The sequence below is a fragment of the Sus scrofa genome, chromosome 17 (assembly GCF_000003025.6).
Source record: "Sus scrofa isolate TJ Tabasco breed Duroc chromosome 17, Sscrofa11.1, whole genome shotgun sequence".
Lineage (NCBI taxonomy): Eukaryota > Metazoa > Chordata > Mammalia > Artiodactyla > Suidae > Sus > Sus scrofa.
In genome coordinates, this window is record NC_010459.5 from 38,599,909 (window position 1) to 38,615,738 (window position 15,830).

At 44.6% G+C, this 15,830-nt stretch overlaps 1 protein-coding gene across 1 annotated transcript in view; it reads left to right on the forward strand.

The window, feature by feature from the left end:
- The window catches only part of MMP24 (matrix metallopeptidase 24), a 49,399-nt gene that overhangs the window by 12,679 nt on the left and 20,890 nt on the right, over nucleotides 1-15,830 (forward strand). Inside the window, exons 3-4 of the mRNA XM_021077693.1 lie at nucleotides 10,534-10,682; nucleotides 14,669-14,785. Coding sequence (XP_020933352.1) covers nucleotides 10,534-10,682; nucleotides 14,669-14,785 — 266 coding nt within the window. The remainder of the gene's footprint in view (nucleotides 1-10,533; nucleotides 10,683-14,668; nucleotides 14,786-15,830) is intronic.

The following is a 15,830-nucleotide window of genomic DNA, read 5'->3' on the forward strand; positions in this document are numbered from 1 at the left end:
CTCAACATGGGACGGTGCGCCCACCCTCAAGAGAACTTTTGGGCAATGTTTGGAGACATTTCTAGTTGTCACAGCTGAGGAGGTGGTGCTGCTGGCATCTAGTTGTAGAAGCCAGGGATGCCGCTAAATGTCCTACAGTGCACAGGACAGCCCCCATCCCCCAACAGAATTATCTGGCCCAAAAAGCAATAGTATAGAGTCAGGTCCAGAAACCCTGTGCTATAGCAAAGTCTGATTCTCCCTCAGCACTTCAACTTGTATTCATTCAATAAACAGGTATCTATGCCACGCCCTGTGTTAGGTGTGGGGGCACAGTGGTAAAGAAGACACAGTGTGGGCCCTGCCCTCAGGTGCTGTGTAGTCCAGGAGATGAAGCAAGAAATTCCACGTGATCGCAACACTTGTGATAAGGATGTACAAATCAACATATTTACCAAACAGAAACAGACTCACGGCCTTCAAAAACAAACTTATGGTTACCAAAAGGGGAGAAAGGTGAGGGGGAGGGATGGGTTGGGAGTTAGAGACTGGCTATGCACACTACTGTATATGGAGTGGATGGACAACAGGGACCTGCTGTAGAGCACAGGGAACTCTGCCCAATATTCTGTGATAGTCTATATGGGAAAAGAATCTGAAAAAGAAGGGATATGTGTAAATGTATAACTGATTCACAGTGCTATACAGCAGAAATTAACACATTATACAACAACTATTCTTCAATAACATTTTTAAAAATGAAAAAAAAAATTGTGATAAGAAGAGTTAAGTGCTGACCGGGGATGTAGGAGGAACTCCTGAGTTAAGGGGTCAAGGAAGGCTTCCCCAGAGAAAGAGAGAGGAGCATAATCTAGACAGAAGGAACTATGTATGTCAGGGTCTGGAAGAATTAGAGCACACTAGAACCCAGAGCGCTAGATGGGGAATGGTACATGAGGTTGCAGGGGTAGTCAAGGCCCACATCACGAAGCCTCTTAATCCTTTTTAAAGTACCGAGGTATTCCACAGAAAAGAAACTCATGGACTTGGAGAACAGACTTGTAGTTGCCAAGGGGGAGGGGGAGGGAATGGGATGGACTGGGAATCTGGGCTTAATAGATGCAAACTATTACATTTGGAGTGGCTAAGCAATGAGATCCTGCTGTGTAGCACTGGAAACTCTATCTAGTCACTTGGGATGGAGCATGATGGAGGATAATGTGAGAAAAAGAATGTATATATGTATGTGGGACTGGGTCACTTTGCTATACAGTAGAAAATTGACAGAACACCGTAAACCATCTATAATGGAAAAAAATAAAAATTGTTTCTAAAAAGTTTAAAAAATAAAAAGTACCAAGGTGTAACTGACATACAAAAAGCTGCACATATTTGATACACACAAGTGAATGAGTTTGCAGATAAGTACGCACCTGTGAAACCATTACCACAATCTATGCCATAAACAAATCCATCCCCTCCTAAAGCTTCCTCCTACCCTCGTTATTTCTATCACCACCACCATCATCGTCATCATCATCTTGTGCTAAGAACACTTAGGATCTGCCCTTTTAGCAATTGTTTTAAGTATTTAATGCAGTATTGTTAACTACAGCCACTATGCTGTACAGTAGTTCTCCAGGACTTATTAATCTTGTATAACTGAAACTTTGTACCTTTTGACTAATACCTCCTGTTTCTCCCTCCCTCAAAAGCTCTTGAGGGAAGGCCCTCGAAGTTGCCTGAGGGTATCTGCACTTTCTCATCCCTCTTCCTGGAACTCCCGCCTCTCCTTCAGGTCTCTTTGCTCAGATGTCACTTTAATGGAGACCTTCAATGGAGTCCAATTTTATAGAGACATAAATCATGCTCTATTTCCTTACCTGACTTTATTTTTCAGAGCACCCTTTACCAAATTCATCTGTTAGACTGTAGCCAGAAAGTAACTAGAGTCTTTTTGTTCACTGCTACATCCCAGAGCCCAGCACACAGTGCCTGGAACACAGTAGTGGGTCCTCCGCAAATACTTATTCAATGAATAGACCGAAACAGGTTTGAGGAGTTCCCACTGTAGCTCAGCGGAAATAAATCTGACTAGCATCCATGAGGACGAAGGTTCGCTCCCTGGCCTTGCTCAGTAGCTTAAGGATCTGGTGTTGCCATGAGCTGTGGTGTAGGTTGCAGACGCAGCTTGGATCTGGTGTTGCTGTGGCTGTGGTGTATGCCAGTGGCTACAGCTCCAATTCAACCCCTGGCCTGGAAACCTCCATATGCCACGGATATGGCCCTAAAAAGACAAAAAAAGAAAGAAAGGAAGAAAGAAAGAAGGAAGGAAGGAAGGAAGGAAGAAAGGAGAAAGAAAAAGAAAGAAAGAGGAGTTCCCGGGAGTTCCTGTCGTGGCACAGTGGTTAACGAATCCGACTAGGAACCATGAGGTTTCGGGTTCGATCCCTGGCCTTGCTCAGTGGGTTAACGATCCGGCGTTGCCGTGAGCTGTGGTGTGGGTTGCAGAAGCGGCTCGGATCCCGAATTGCTGTGGTTCTGGCATAGGCTGGTGGCTACGGCTCCGATTCGACCCCTAGCCTGGGAACCTCCATATGCCGCAGGAGAGGCCCAAGAAATAGCAAAAAGACAAAAAAAAAAAAAAAAAAAAAAAAAGGAAGAGGTTTGATATTTAGGAAGTTGAACCAATAGTTTTTGGTAAAAGATGATGTGGGTCAAAGCGAGGGAGGAGACATAGGTCATATGAAGCTTCTGGTTTAATAGCTGGGTAGGCACTGGGACCATAGCCTGGCATAGAAATCAAAGCAGAAGGGTATTGGGAGTTCCCATTGTGGTGCAGCGCATCTGACTAGTATCCATAAGGATGCGGGTTCAATCCCTGGCTTTGCTAAGTGGGTCAGGGATCCAGCGTTGCCTTGAGCTGTGGTGTAGGTTGCAGTTACTGCTCGGATCCCACGTTGCTGTGGCTGTGATGTAGGCCAGCAGCTGCAGGTCTGATTCGACCCCTAGCCTGGGAACCTCCATGTGCCTTGAGTGTGGCCCTAAAAAAAAAAAAAAAAAAAAAAAAAAAAAAAAAAGAAGCAGAAGGGTGTTGAGCTCACCGTGATCCCAGAAAGGAAAAAGGATGCCTGTGCAATGGTCTGACAGTGGGGAATGCCTGGTTTCAGATATAACTGGGTTTGAATCCCACCACTTATTAGCTTTGTGGCTCTGGATGATTACTTCTCTGAACCTCGGTTTCTTCATCTGCAAGTTGGGGATCCTAATTCCTCCCTTGTGGGGTTTTGCATTCTAGAGGCCTGGCACTGTGCCAGGTATATGGTAGCTATTATCAGTTACTATAATTAGAACATCTCTGTTAAAAGTTCTCTCTCTCTCTCTTTTTAGGGCTGCTCCCTCAGCATATGGAAGTTCCCAGGCTAGGGGCAGAATCGAAGCTATAGCTGCCAGCCTATGCCCTCACAGCAATGCCAGATCCTTAACCCACTGACTGAGGCCAGGGATCTAACCCATGTCCTCATGGATATTAGTCAGATTTGTTAGCACTGAGCCACGACAGGAACTCCAAAAGTTCTCTCTTCTAATGAGTCAAGATCTATGTCCTGTGATCTCCTGGGCTGGTCTTAGTTTGGCCCTCTGTGCAACCAGAATAAGTCTCCTTCATCCATAGCCATTTGGCTTTTTGAAGATGGTCATGTCTGCAGCATCCCTCCCTTCTCCAGCCTAAACATCCCTCATCTTTCCTCATGGGTCATGGTGCCTATGAGAGGCTCCCTCACTCTCCTGGCCACTCTCCCTTAGTCATGCTCTAGTTTGTCACTGTCCCTCTGCATAGACAACCTCTAGAACTGGACTTGGACCTCTATGCATGTTGAGGTCAATGCCTTGTTCCTGTTACTCACATTGTCACCCTAGATTATTTTATGACCTCAGCTACCCAAACTCTTTGATTCTTTTTTTTTTTCCTTTTTGTCTTTTTAGGGCCACCACCCAAGGTGGCATATGGAAGTTCCCAGGCTAGGGGTTGAATCAGAGCAGTAGCTGCTGGCCTACACCACAGCCACAGCAAAGCCAGATCTGAGCCAAGTCTTCAACCTACACCACAACTCACGGAAATGCGGGATCCTTAACCCACTGAGCAAGGCCAGAGATCGAACCTGAGTCCTCATGGATACTAGTCAGGTTTGTTCCCTCTGAGCCACAACAGGAACTCCTGATTCTTTCTCATTCTGGTCCTTGTTTCCCAATTTGACCCCTGCCTGCCTGTCCCTTCCTTCTTTGAAGACTTCTCTGGCCTTTCTGACAAAATCTCCTGACCCACTTCATTCCTGACCAAACACCAGATCCTCATCATTCTCCCATGCCTTCTTCAGACCTATGCGGTCTAGTTTGGGCTCACACCCAACCAATGCTGCCCAACACCTCCAGGAGACCACACTGTTTAACTGATCCATCTCTCCCCTCCCCCATGGCCATCTCTGTTTTCCGAGAGCAAACGGCAAGCACCACCAGTTGCTTTTGCTTCTTGCCGCCTCCATTGACACTTCTAATCTCACCACCGCCTCTGCTGTCTGCCGCTCCCTTCCCTCTTCGGGCCACATTTTTTTCTCCTTGTTATTCTCCCCTCTCTCCTTTGCCTGCCACTATTGCTGAACCGCTCAGCTTTGGCTTCTGGGAACCAAAATCCCGCCCTCTAGCCAGCGGACCAATCAGGATGTGTTGTCTGTGATCTCTACATCTTCGGTTCAGCCCAGCTATTTTGGTCCACCCCACCCCACCCCCATTCTGAGATCTTTCTCACTTTCCTCTGGCTTTACACCTCTTTCAGCACTTAAAGCGTGACAGACATATTAGAATTGGTTAACTGAGCTATAAAGGTTAGATTTCTGATGAGGCTGGTGATTGATTAATGGATCCAGGTGTGAAAAGAAGAAAGGTAGGTCATTCTGTTTAAAACTGAATGGGGCTTTTTTTCCTTTAGTGGATTTTATTTACTTATTTATTTATTTTCAGGTGGGACAATGGAATCTAATGCCTCATCAAGCAAAGGAGGCAAACCGCAATAGACTAAATTTCAGCAAAAAAAAAAAAAATTTCAGCCTCTAATAGATACCAAGGATTGTGCTTGGTGCTTTCATGTGGATTACTCATTAAACCTTCCCAAGATGAAATCCCTTCCTTGGTACCCTGACAGTGCCACTTAGACCAACTGTTCATTCATTCAGTATTTATTATGCCAGGCACTGTGCTAAGCACTGTAGCAGATACAAAAATAAATGACAGTCTCTGTTCCTTGGGAACTCAATCTAGTGGGGAAACCATATCAACCAATAGGTATGATACACCATGGTAGTTGGGTTTAGAGTGATAGAGAAGTAAAACACTGCAGGTGTGAAGAAGGCAAGGTTTACAAAGATGCATTTGCTCACATGCATAAAGAGAATGGGCTTTGTCAGCAGCAGGGACAGGCTGGAAGTGTGAAAGGGCGGGGGATGTTTTAGACTTGGTGTGACTCGGGGGTAGAAGACTTGCCACATCAGGAACTTCTGCCCAGAGAAGTTGGAGGTTTGCCTGGGTCATGGAGCAAGTGAATGGAAGAGACAAGTTTAAACAGTAGAAATTAGAACTATGGTCCCTAATTCATAGTCCTTAGCCTCCCACCCTGTAACACACATACACAGACACACACATACACATGCACACATACAACCTAGGTCCAATCTCGATGCCCTGTTCCCTGGCTTGGAGCTGTCTTTAACCATCCCCCTCCCTCTTTCCCTCTCAGGGGTTGGCCCCTGAGCTGAGGATATTCCCCAGTGAACCTGGGAGGAAAGCAGAACCCAGAGAAGGCTGATCCATTCCAATGTTTTGTCCTGACCTAGACATTTGCCTAGGACCTGAGTTCTTAGAGCCTAACTCCTGAGAATCCTCAGATAGACTCAGTGACTTCATAATGGATCCTGATTGGCTTTGAGATGCTCTTTGCTTGAGTATCCAAAAAGGGAGCTGAGTAAACCAGGTTCCCCTTTACTGAGTAGGAGCTGCTTTCAATGCCCCAAAGTTTTAGAAAGCTGGAGTGAGTTTATGCCAAAAATTCCCTGTCTCCTATCTCCTACCCTAAGTAGTATGGAGGGCAGAATTAAATTCCATACTAGCTTGGAGGTAGGTGCTCAAAAAATACCTGTTGGTTGACTGGTTTGTCAGAAGTATCTGTTCAAAGTTCACCAGCTATTTCCCAAATGCCATATTTCATCCCAGGTGGATTTTTAGAGAACTAAGAGAATCCACAGATAGGGAGGAAATGGATTTTAGATTTGGACCCCACCACCTTTTGGAAAGGCTTAAGGCAACTTACATATTGAAACAATGTTTTTAACTGAGACTTTTAAGGATGAAACATAACTTGGTGGTCAGAAATGTAAAAAAAAGTAATAGCTGCTTCCAAGGAGCACCATGCTCACCACTATACTAAAAATTTGGCTGAAAGATTCCTGGCAGAAAGGCCAAAAAGAAAACCACTGGGTTACCCAGTGTGCATGTTCTGAAATCAGAATGCATACAGAATCTCCTGTAGGGAAACCATTTTCCTCAAGCTAAAGTTTGATAGAAAGTGATTGTGACTGGTCCCAATAAAACTAAGTGACAGGGCGAAGAGAAAGTAGTTCAAGTCAGCTGTCATCTCTCTGCACGCAGGGCTCCCAGCGCTGGGGGAGAGATGGTCATGCCCGTAGGTCACCTAATAGCAAGCAGACTTGACTGCGGCAGAACTAATCCCCTCCCTGGGACCCACGAGGACTGGCTCTTGGTCCAGGGGGAAAGTGGGAGGATAGGATGACTAGATTTCAAAAGGCAGAGAAGGAGTCAAAGACCATGTTTTCTGCCTTGATTTTACAAAAGATAACAGAGACACCATCCCAAGGAACAACAAACAAATCATTTTTGAGCAATTATATGTCAGGTATATTCAATCATTTCCTCTTGACAGTCCTGTGGAGGAGGTTATTGTTTACATTTTACAAATAAGGAAACTAAAGTTCCGTTTGTCCCAAATCCCACAGCCAGCAGGTGGTGAAATCAGGATTTGATCTCAGGCCCGAGTGCCTCTTCCCCACTATACTACCCTGTGTATTCAATCCAACAATTCTCCAATGAAGTTTCCATAAATAAAGAATGTAGTGTGGCCTTCTGGCTGTGAGGGGCTGAGGAATACAGGGCAGAGACTTAATGCTTTGATAACATAACTGACCTGGGAATAGAAGCAGGAGCACCTGGATGAATGGATGGGTAACTTGTCACGTGCTCCTGTGACATCCGTTTCCAGATGTTCTACTTGAGCTTTTTGGCTGGTTTGAGACCACAGTCAAGTCACAAGTGATTCTCTGTGATTCGTCTACTTTGTGAACTTTGCTAAGTGATGTATCTCCACTTCCCTCCTTTCCAGTCCTCCATGCTCATCACCACACTCCTCTTCCCCAAGTTCCAGACTTTTTTTTTAGGGCTGCACCCGTGGCATATGGAAGTTCCCAGGCTCAAGGTTGAATTGGAGCTACGGCTGCCAGCCTACACTACAGCCACAGCAATGCAGGATCTGAGCCACATCTGTGACCTACACCACAGCTCCTGGCAACACCAGATCCTTAACTTACCGAGTGAGGCCAGGGATCAAATCCGCATCTCACGGGTACTAGCCGAGTTCATTTCTGCTGCACCATGATGGGAACTCCTGTTCCAGCCATTTTAAATGCCTCTCAGAATATGCCATGCTCTCCAACACTTTCAGGCAATTGCATGTGCTGCATTCTTCAAGCCTTAGCTCAGTTTTCATCTCTACTTAGAAGCCTCCCCTGAGTTCTCCTTGCTCCCCATCCCCACCCCACCATGTGGATAAGACACCTCTCCTTTGTGCTCCCATGGAGCCCTCTATACACTTGATTTTTAGTGCTAATATTTTCATGATGGGTTACTTGTCGGTCTGTGAGCTCCCTATTCGTCCCTGTATACCCAGAGCCTCGCACAGTGCCTAGCAGGTAGTAAGCACTCAATAATACTTGTTAAATGGGCACAGTGAACAGCTACTGTGTGTCAGGCACTTCCTGGGCACCAGATAGAAAGAGATGAGTAAAACACAGAGTCTTCTCTTGAGGAACTTGGAGTCTGATACGTAAAGTAATGATTAGAGCCCAATATTATAAGAGGTATACTGTCTATCACAAGGGATTTAGGGAGCACAGAAGAGGAAGAAAATAACAGGCTGGGGAGTGAGGCAAGTCTTCCAGAGGGAGTAATTTATAGACTGAACCTTAAAATAATGAAAGATTTTTGCCAGACTCAGAAGTATGCCAGGCAGAGGGGGAAACCTACAAAGGCATGAAAGAGATTCAGTGTTTGGGGAAGGACAAGAAGTATTGAAATCCTGTGCCAAAATTTAGAAGGAAAAACATGTTTTAGATCTCCAACCTGAAAGAGATAAGGTTGTCATTCTGTTGTGGATATTTTAAGACTTTATTATTCTATTTTGTTTTTAATCAGTCAGATGGATTCCATCACAAGGCGATAAAGATGTAATAGCCACATTGGGTGAAATAAATAATAACTTATTTATAGTTTCTGATCTGCCTCCTTCCAAAAATGGTTTGGTTTGACTTGTTGTAACAGACACATCCACTATAAGACTGTTGATATAGAAACATGAACAAAACTATGGATAGGAAGGGCAGAGTTCCTACTGTGGCTTAGTGATAACGAACCCGACTATCCATGAGGACGTGGGTTTGATCCCTGGCCTCATTCAGTGGGTTAAGGATCCGGCGTTGCCATGAACTGTGGCGTAGGTTGCAGACTCAGCTCAGAGCTGGTGTTTTGTGGCTGTGGCTGTGGCTGGCAGCTGCAGCTCCAATTTGACCCCTAGCCTGGGAACTTCCATATGCCACAGTGCGGCCCTAAAAAGAAAGAGGAAAAAAATCATATATGGGAAGGCCATAGTACAGCTTTCCAAGATCTTTTTTCTTCATTAGCTCATTTGATCTTCAAGATAATCCTCTGAAGATGGGCAGCACGTTCAAGTGTGGTGTAGAGACCAGCGGGTAGGTGTTCTCCTTACAGGACATGCTTGTGGAATCCACAGGCACACGGGTGTTTTCCCCATTCTCCAATCAATGCCACGGGTATTTCCTCAGGTTTCCATCTCTTATGCTTGTGGGCAGAAATGATCATCTTTATTTTTTCTGTCCAGATTCACTATTTGAACTTCTTCACCCAAGCTACTTTCAGATTCTCTTGCCCTTTTAAAGTTTTTCTCTTCTTTTAAAAAAATTTTAATTTTTTTTTTTTTTTAAGGGCCGCAACTGTGGCATATGGAAGTTCCCAGACAAGGGGTTGAATCAGAGCTGCAGCTGCCAGCCTACACACAGCCATAGTAATGCCACATCTGGGCCTCTTCTGCAACCTCCACCACAGATCACAGCAACGCTAGATCCTTAACCCACTGAGCAAGGCCAGGGATTGCACCTGCATCCTCAGAAACACTATGTTGGGTTCTTAACCCGCTGAGCCACAACGGGAACTCCATCTTCTTTAAAAAAAAAAAAAATGTCTCCATGCATAAAACTTAGAAAAGCACAGAAAAAGAAGTCCTCCATGATACTATAACAAAATGTATTAACATCCTTTTTCTATTAAAAAATTTCTGACATTATTTCAGACTTCCAACAAGTTTTTAAGAGTAGAACAAGAATTCCTGGATACCTTTCACCCAGATTCCCCAACTCTTAACATTTTGCTACATTTTTTTTCCCTCTCTCTCTCCTTTCCCTCTCTGTGTATATAGTTTTTTTTCCTGAATCTGTTTAGGAAAACGTTACAGACATCATACACCCTTATGTAAGCTGGAATACTTCATGCGTATTTCCTAAAAACAAAAAATTTTCTTACTTAACCATATTATTGTTTTTTAGCCTTCTAGGCTTTATTCTATGCATGTATTTAAGTATTTATATTTAAATTAAATAATACATTGTTTTGCTTATTTTGTTTATATTTATTTATAGTGGCTTGCTTTTTTTTTTTTTGGAGGAATTAGCAATAAAGATTGTATAATCTCACGCCAGTTAATATTCTACAACATGAGTCTTTAGCAGACTCTGACTTGGATCGCAGTGGATTTCTGGGTGGCAGAGCATTTTAACAGGCTGCTCTACGTTCAGAGAAGGAACTGTTCTTGTGTTTTTGCATGTGTACTCATATATCAGTAGAAACCATGGAATCAATGGTAAAGAGACAGGATAGTGGAAAGCCTGGAATGCAATTAATCTTTATTCTGTAGTCAGTAGAGATCCAATGAAAGGTTTATAGCAGAAGAGTAAGCCAACAAGAGCCTTGTTTTCTGGAGGTTAATTTGACAGCGTTTGTAGGAGGAACTGAAGGAGGAAGAAATCAGAGAATGAGTCCAACATTCCCTCGGGTAAAACAATCCCTAGTTCAAGGGCAAGTTTCTGCCCAGGTAGAACAGAGGCTTCTCCAACATAATGCATCTTTCTTTCACATGTCTTTCAGAACTGGTTAAAGTCCTATGGCTATCTGCTGCCCTATGATTCACGGGCATCGGCGTTGCACTCAGGGAAGGCCTTACAGTCAGCCGTCGCCACTATGCAGCAGTTTTACGGAATCCCAGTCACCGGTGTGTTGGATCAGACAACAATCGAGTAAGATTTGCATAGGACATTGTACCTTTGAACTTTCCAGACTTTCATTTGGGTTCACATTTGTCATAGCCACGTCTGTATACGATGCCCATCCTACCTTCCTGCCTTTTACTCCTGCAACCCTGGAGGGCATACCCCAAGGGGCCCTTTCCTATGTAAGCTGGGGATGTGCTCTGCTGAAAACTTGCTGTGTGACCCTGGACAAGACTCCTAACCCTTCGCATCCTGTTTCCTTAACAGCGCGATAAGGGATTTGGTTATAGATGGTCTTAAATCTCCTCTGACTCTGATGACTTGTGGGGCTGTGAGTCATCTCCATGGAATTCCCTCAGATGTATGTGTCTCACTTGATATAGAACTCTAGAATGATAATGAGTTGGCAAGTCTTGTTCCACTTTTCTTATTTATCAAGTATTTGCTGAATACCTGTGTGTGCCAGGCACTGGACTTGGTCCTTGGATCCCTCCCCTCCAGAGACTCACCATTTAGTGAAAAACACCATCCCATCATCAAAAAAGTCTACAAATAATAAATGCTGTAGAGGGTATGGAGAAAAAGGAACCCCTCCTACATGATTAGTGGGAATGTAAATTGGTACAGCCACTATGGAGCACATTCCTTTAAAAAATTAAAGAGAGCTACCATATGATCCAGCAGTCCCACTCTTAGGCATATAACTGGAGAAAACCACAATTTGAAAAGACATATGCACCCCAGTGTTCACTGCAGCACTATTTACAATAGCTAAAACATGGAAGCAACCTAAATGTCCATCAACAGATGATGGATAAAGAAGATATGGTGCATACATATAATAGAATATGACTCAGCCATAATAATACCATTTGCAGCAATGTGGATGGACCTAGAGATTATCATACTAAGTAAAGCAAGCCAGACAAAGACAAATATAACATGATATCACTTAATATGTGGAATCTAAAAAAAAAAAAGATACAAATGAACTTACATGCAAAACAGAAACAGACCCACAAACACAGATAACAAACTATGGTTACCAAAGGGGAAAGTGGAGGAAGGGGTAAATTAGGGGGTTGGTATTAACATATACACACTACTATAGGGAGTTCCTGTTGTGACTCAAGGGAAACGTATCCAACTAGGAACCATGAGGTTTCGGGTTCAATCCCTGGCCTTGCTCAGTGGGTTAAGGATAGGGCATTGCTGTGAGCTGTGGTGTAGGTCACAGAAGCAGCTCCGATCCAGCATTGCTATGGTGTAGCCATATAGCTGTAGCTCCAATTTGACCCCTAGCCTGGGAACCTCCATTTGCCTTGCGTGTGGCTCTAAAAAGCACACACACACACAAAAGTGACTATACACTACTATATATATAATAGATAACAAGGACCTATTGTATACTGCAGGGAACGATACTCAGTATTTTGTAATAACCTATAACACAAAATAATCTGAAAAAGGAATATATACATGTATATAGGTGTGTGTGTATATATATATATATATATGAATGAATCACTTTGCTGTACAACTGAAACTAACACAACATTGTAAATCAAATATACTTCAATTTAAAAAATAAATAAATAAAAACTCCATCATCTAACTCCTCCAGTCTAGAACTCAGAAGGAAACACTGAGTTTTGGGCAGACACTTAGATAGTACATCTGCCTGCTTCTATGATGTTGCAAGTACAGCGGATTCCTTAGCCCTGTGGCCTCACGGGTGAGCTGGTGAGAGCGAGCCCAAGCACCTCTCAGAGCCGAGGTTATTTGGAGGGCTTTGTGCAAGGCCTCATGGCAGCGCATCCTGGGGCGGGAGTGCTGGTGTCTCTGCTGAGGCACCACCTGGCCTTGGGTTTTGCTTGGTTCCAAAAAGCCCCAGGCCAGTTGGATAGGGTTCAGAGAGTGGCAGGTGGCGGGGAGAGGGGGAGGCAGAGGGAGGGAGGAGAATGGCATTTCCCACTTGCCTTTCTGCCCCTGCCTCTGAGCTCATGCTTAACCCTAGACCTAAGCAGGGAAGGTGTTTGAGGCTAGAACTTAGAGACCTTAGTTTCAGCTCCAGTTTCAGCTGTGACATTGGACAGACCTGGTCTCTCCCAGGGACCCTTCCAGATCTAGCTGAGCCTTGCTATAGTAGAGGTGGCTCCTGGTTCTCTTCCCAGAGACCATCAGTGAAAGGAAGTAGATGAGTACCTTAAAGTATAATTTTTTGAGTGTCTACCTTGGGGAATGTCACACACTATTCACTCCTTCATTCATTCAACAAACATAGTTCCTCTAATCCAACCTTGTGCTAAGCACGAAAAAACAAACAGACAAAAAAGCTCCAGCTTTTGTTAAATTGCATTAATAGTTCATTTATTCTTTCAGTGAAGTTCCAGTCCTGCCTCACTGTTTGCTATATTTTGCCTGTCACTCAATTTATCTGGGTATCTTTTCCCTCCCTGTAAAATGGAGATCAATAATTTCTGATTACCTCACATAGTTGTTTTGAAAATCAATTTTTTTTCAAAAAAAAAGAAAATGAACACTGTGAAAATTATACATGTTTCTACCAATGCATATTTTTGTTATTGGTATGGCTTTTATTATTGATTTCTGAGTGTAGACACTTTACGAGCATACAAAAAATGAGTAAGACCTGGTTAAATCCCTCAAGGGGCTTTTAATATTTGGTTAAAAGAGTCTCTGTCTCCTTTTCTCTCTATGGCCAAGGGCAACTGCTTTCAACAACTGCAAATGAGGTCAGACTGTTTTCCTTTCCAGCGATTTCAATCTATAGTTGAGTGGGCTGGTCGTTAGGGCAGCACAGAGACATAAAATGCAAAGATGGCCCTTCCAGTCAGCCGTGATCTTTTAAATCTCCTACCCTGGCCCCTATTTTATGTCTCCAGTGAAGTTTCAGGCTTACTGTTCCCTAGTGCAACTTAACCTGACAACAAACAGTTAGCAGGATTTACAGAGTTCCAGGCACTGGGCTGGCTTCTAAGGACACAACAGTGAATATGACACAGTTCCTGTCCTCTAAGAATTTACTATTTATTAAAGGCAATAGGCTAATAGATTCCAAATCACAATATAGTAGGGTAAGTGCTGTGGGCAATTACACTCCAAGTCCTGCAGTTGTTCAGCTACTTTATGAACACCTACAGCGCCAGGGAATTTGTCCTCTGCTATGCCTCTCTACCGTGGGATAGTTCCCATTCATTCAACAAATCATTCTTGAACACCTTCTGTGTTGGGCACTGTGCTGGCACTGGGGATCCAGGCAAGGTTCCTATCCTTGTGGAGCTTCGACTCCAGTAAGAGAGACAAAGAATAAATAAAAAGCTAGAGTTCCCATCGTGCGTCAACAGTAATGAACCCAGCTAAGTATCCATAAGGACGCAGGTTTGATCCCTGGCCCCACCCAGTGGGTTAAGGATCTGATGTTGCCATGAGCTGTGCTGCAGGTCACAGATGCAACTTGGACCTGGCGTCACTGAGGCTGTGGTACAGCCTGGCAGCTGCAGCTCCAATTCGACCCCTGGCCTGGAAACCTCTAAAGCAGGGAGTAAAGGGATGGAATTTCGTTTATGGAGCATTTTCACCTAAACCCCTTCCTTGGGGGCTCTCCACAAGCTAAGACCAGCAGGAAAGATAATTCCCATTTCTATTTTCAGTGTTGCTGATGAGGAAACTGAGGCTCACACTGCCCAGGCACCTCTGATTAGGGACGGAGCTGGAATTATCAAACCCGTCCTCTGACTCCCAATCCGTCATGCAGCAGGGCTTCTCCATATTCGTTTAGAAGGGAGCGACCTAATAAATCCATCCGTGGATCTTGTTGCTGGAGGGGACCCTATCATAGCCAGGGGCCCCGCCTTTGGGTTGAGTGTGCACGTGGCGTTCAGCCTGGGACAGGGCAAGGCGGGGGGTGGGGGGGAGGGGCTGTGCAGTGCCTTCTAAGAGTGTTCAGTGACCACAGTGTTTGTGTGTGCATGTGTCCTCTCTCTGCCCAGGTGGATGAAGAAGCCTCGATGCGGGGTCCCTGACCATCCGCACTTGAGCCGCAGGCGGAGGAACAAGCGCTACGCCCTGACGGGACAGAAGTGGAGGCAGAAGCACATCACTTACAGGTGCCTTGACTCCTGTGCCTCCTCCCGGGCTCTGGCTTCACCCTCACTATGTTTTCTCCTGGCCTGAGTTTCTGAGGCTCATACTGTAGGTGGCTCTGAGATCAAGGCCAGGCTCTGAAAGCCTATGACTTGTTCCTCCCTGTGGCGTCCAGAGGATGCCGTGTCTCCAACTTCAGGTTTATTTGGTCATGGGCTATGTTGTTTAGATTCCTGTTGTTTTTAGTTACGGAAAGTAGGGGTACGGCTTGTTCAGTAACTTTCACCTGAGATAAAGAACCATGGCTGAACTCATCCTCCCTATGACTGCTTGCCAAACCCCACTCCCTCTGATCTGGACCACTTCCCCACTTAGCCTGATGGACTTCAGCCAAGATTCCTGGCACAGAGTTCCAGTAGTTTCTTAAGGAGTATAAAGACCTGGGAACCCAAGAGCAACAGTGTCATTCCTTGACTCTCTGGGGAATCCAAGAGCAAAGCAGGAAGCCCAACAGGTGACCAAAGGCAGAGACGATGGAACCCATCACGGCAGATACAGACATCAGGATTCAGAAGGGGTGGGGCCGGGACCAGGCACAGAGCAGGCTCAGGTGGGCCCTAGTCAGCACCTCTCATGTCTCTGATTCTATCTCAGGTGGATCCCCCTGGGTTCAGGAGCAGGATCTAAGACAGAGATCCTTACTTAGAGTTGAACCAAGGGCTCTCTCGCTCACAAGCGATAGAGACCAGAATAGGATTTTTTTTTTTTTTTTCCGGAAATCTGACAAGAGAAGGGAACTTAAGAATCTGGGTTAGAAACTGGATAGACTCTTAGAGTCTGCTAAAGAGGTAGAGTAGGTCAAAAGAAAGAAGAGCTATAATATAAGAAAAGAGTGGATATATCTGTATGACTGAGTTACTTTGCTGTACGGCAGAAATTGGCACAACATAGTATATCAACTATACATAAATAAATAAATAAATAAAAGAAGAACTGGCTTCTAACCCATCTCTTAGCTTAACTTCTACCACACAACCTCTCCGGGCTTCAGGTTTCTTACTTATAGAA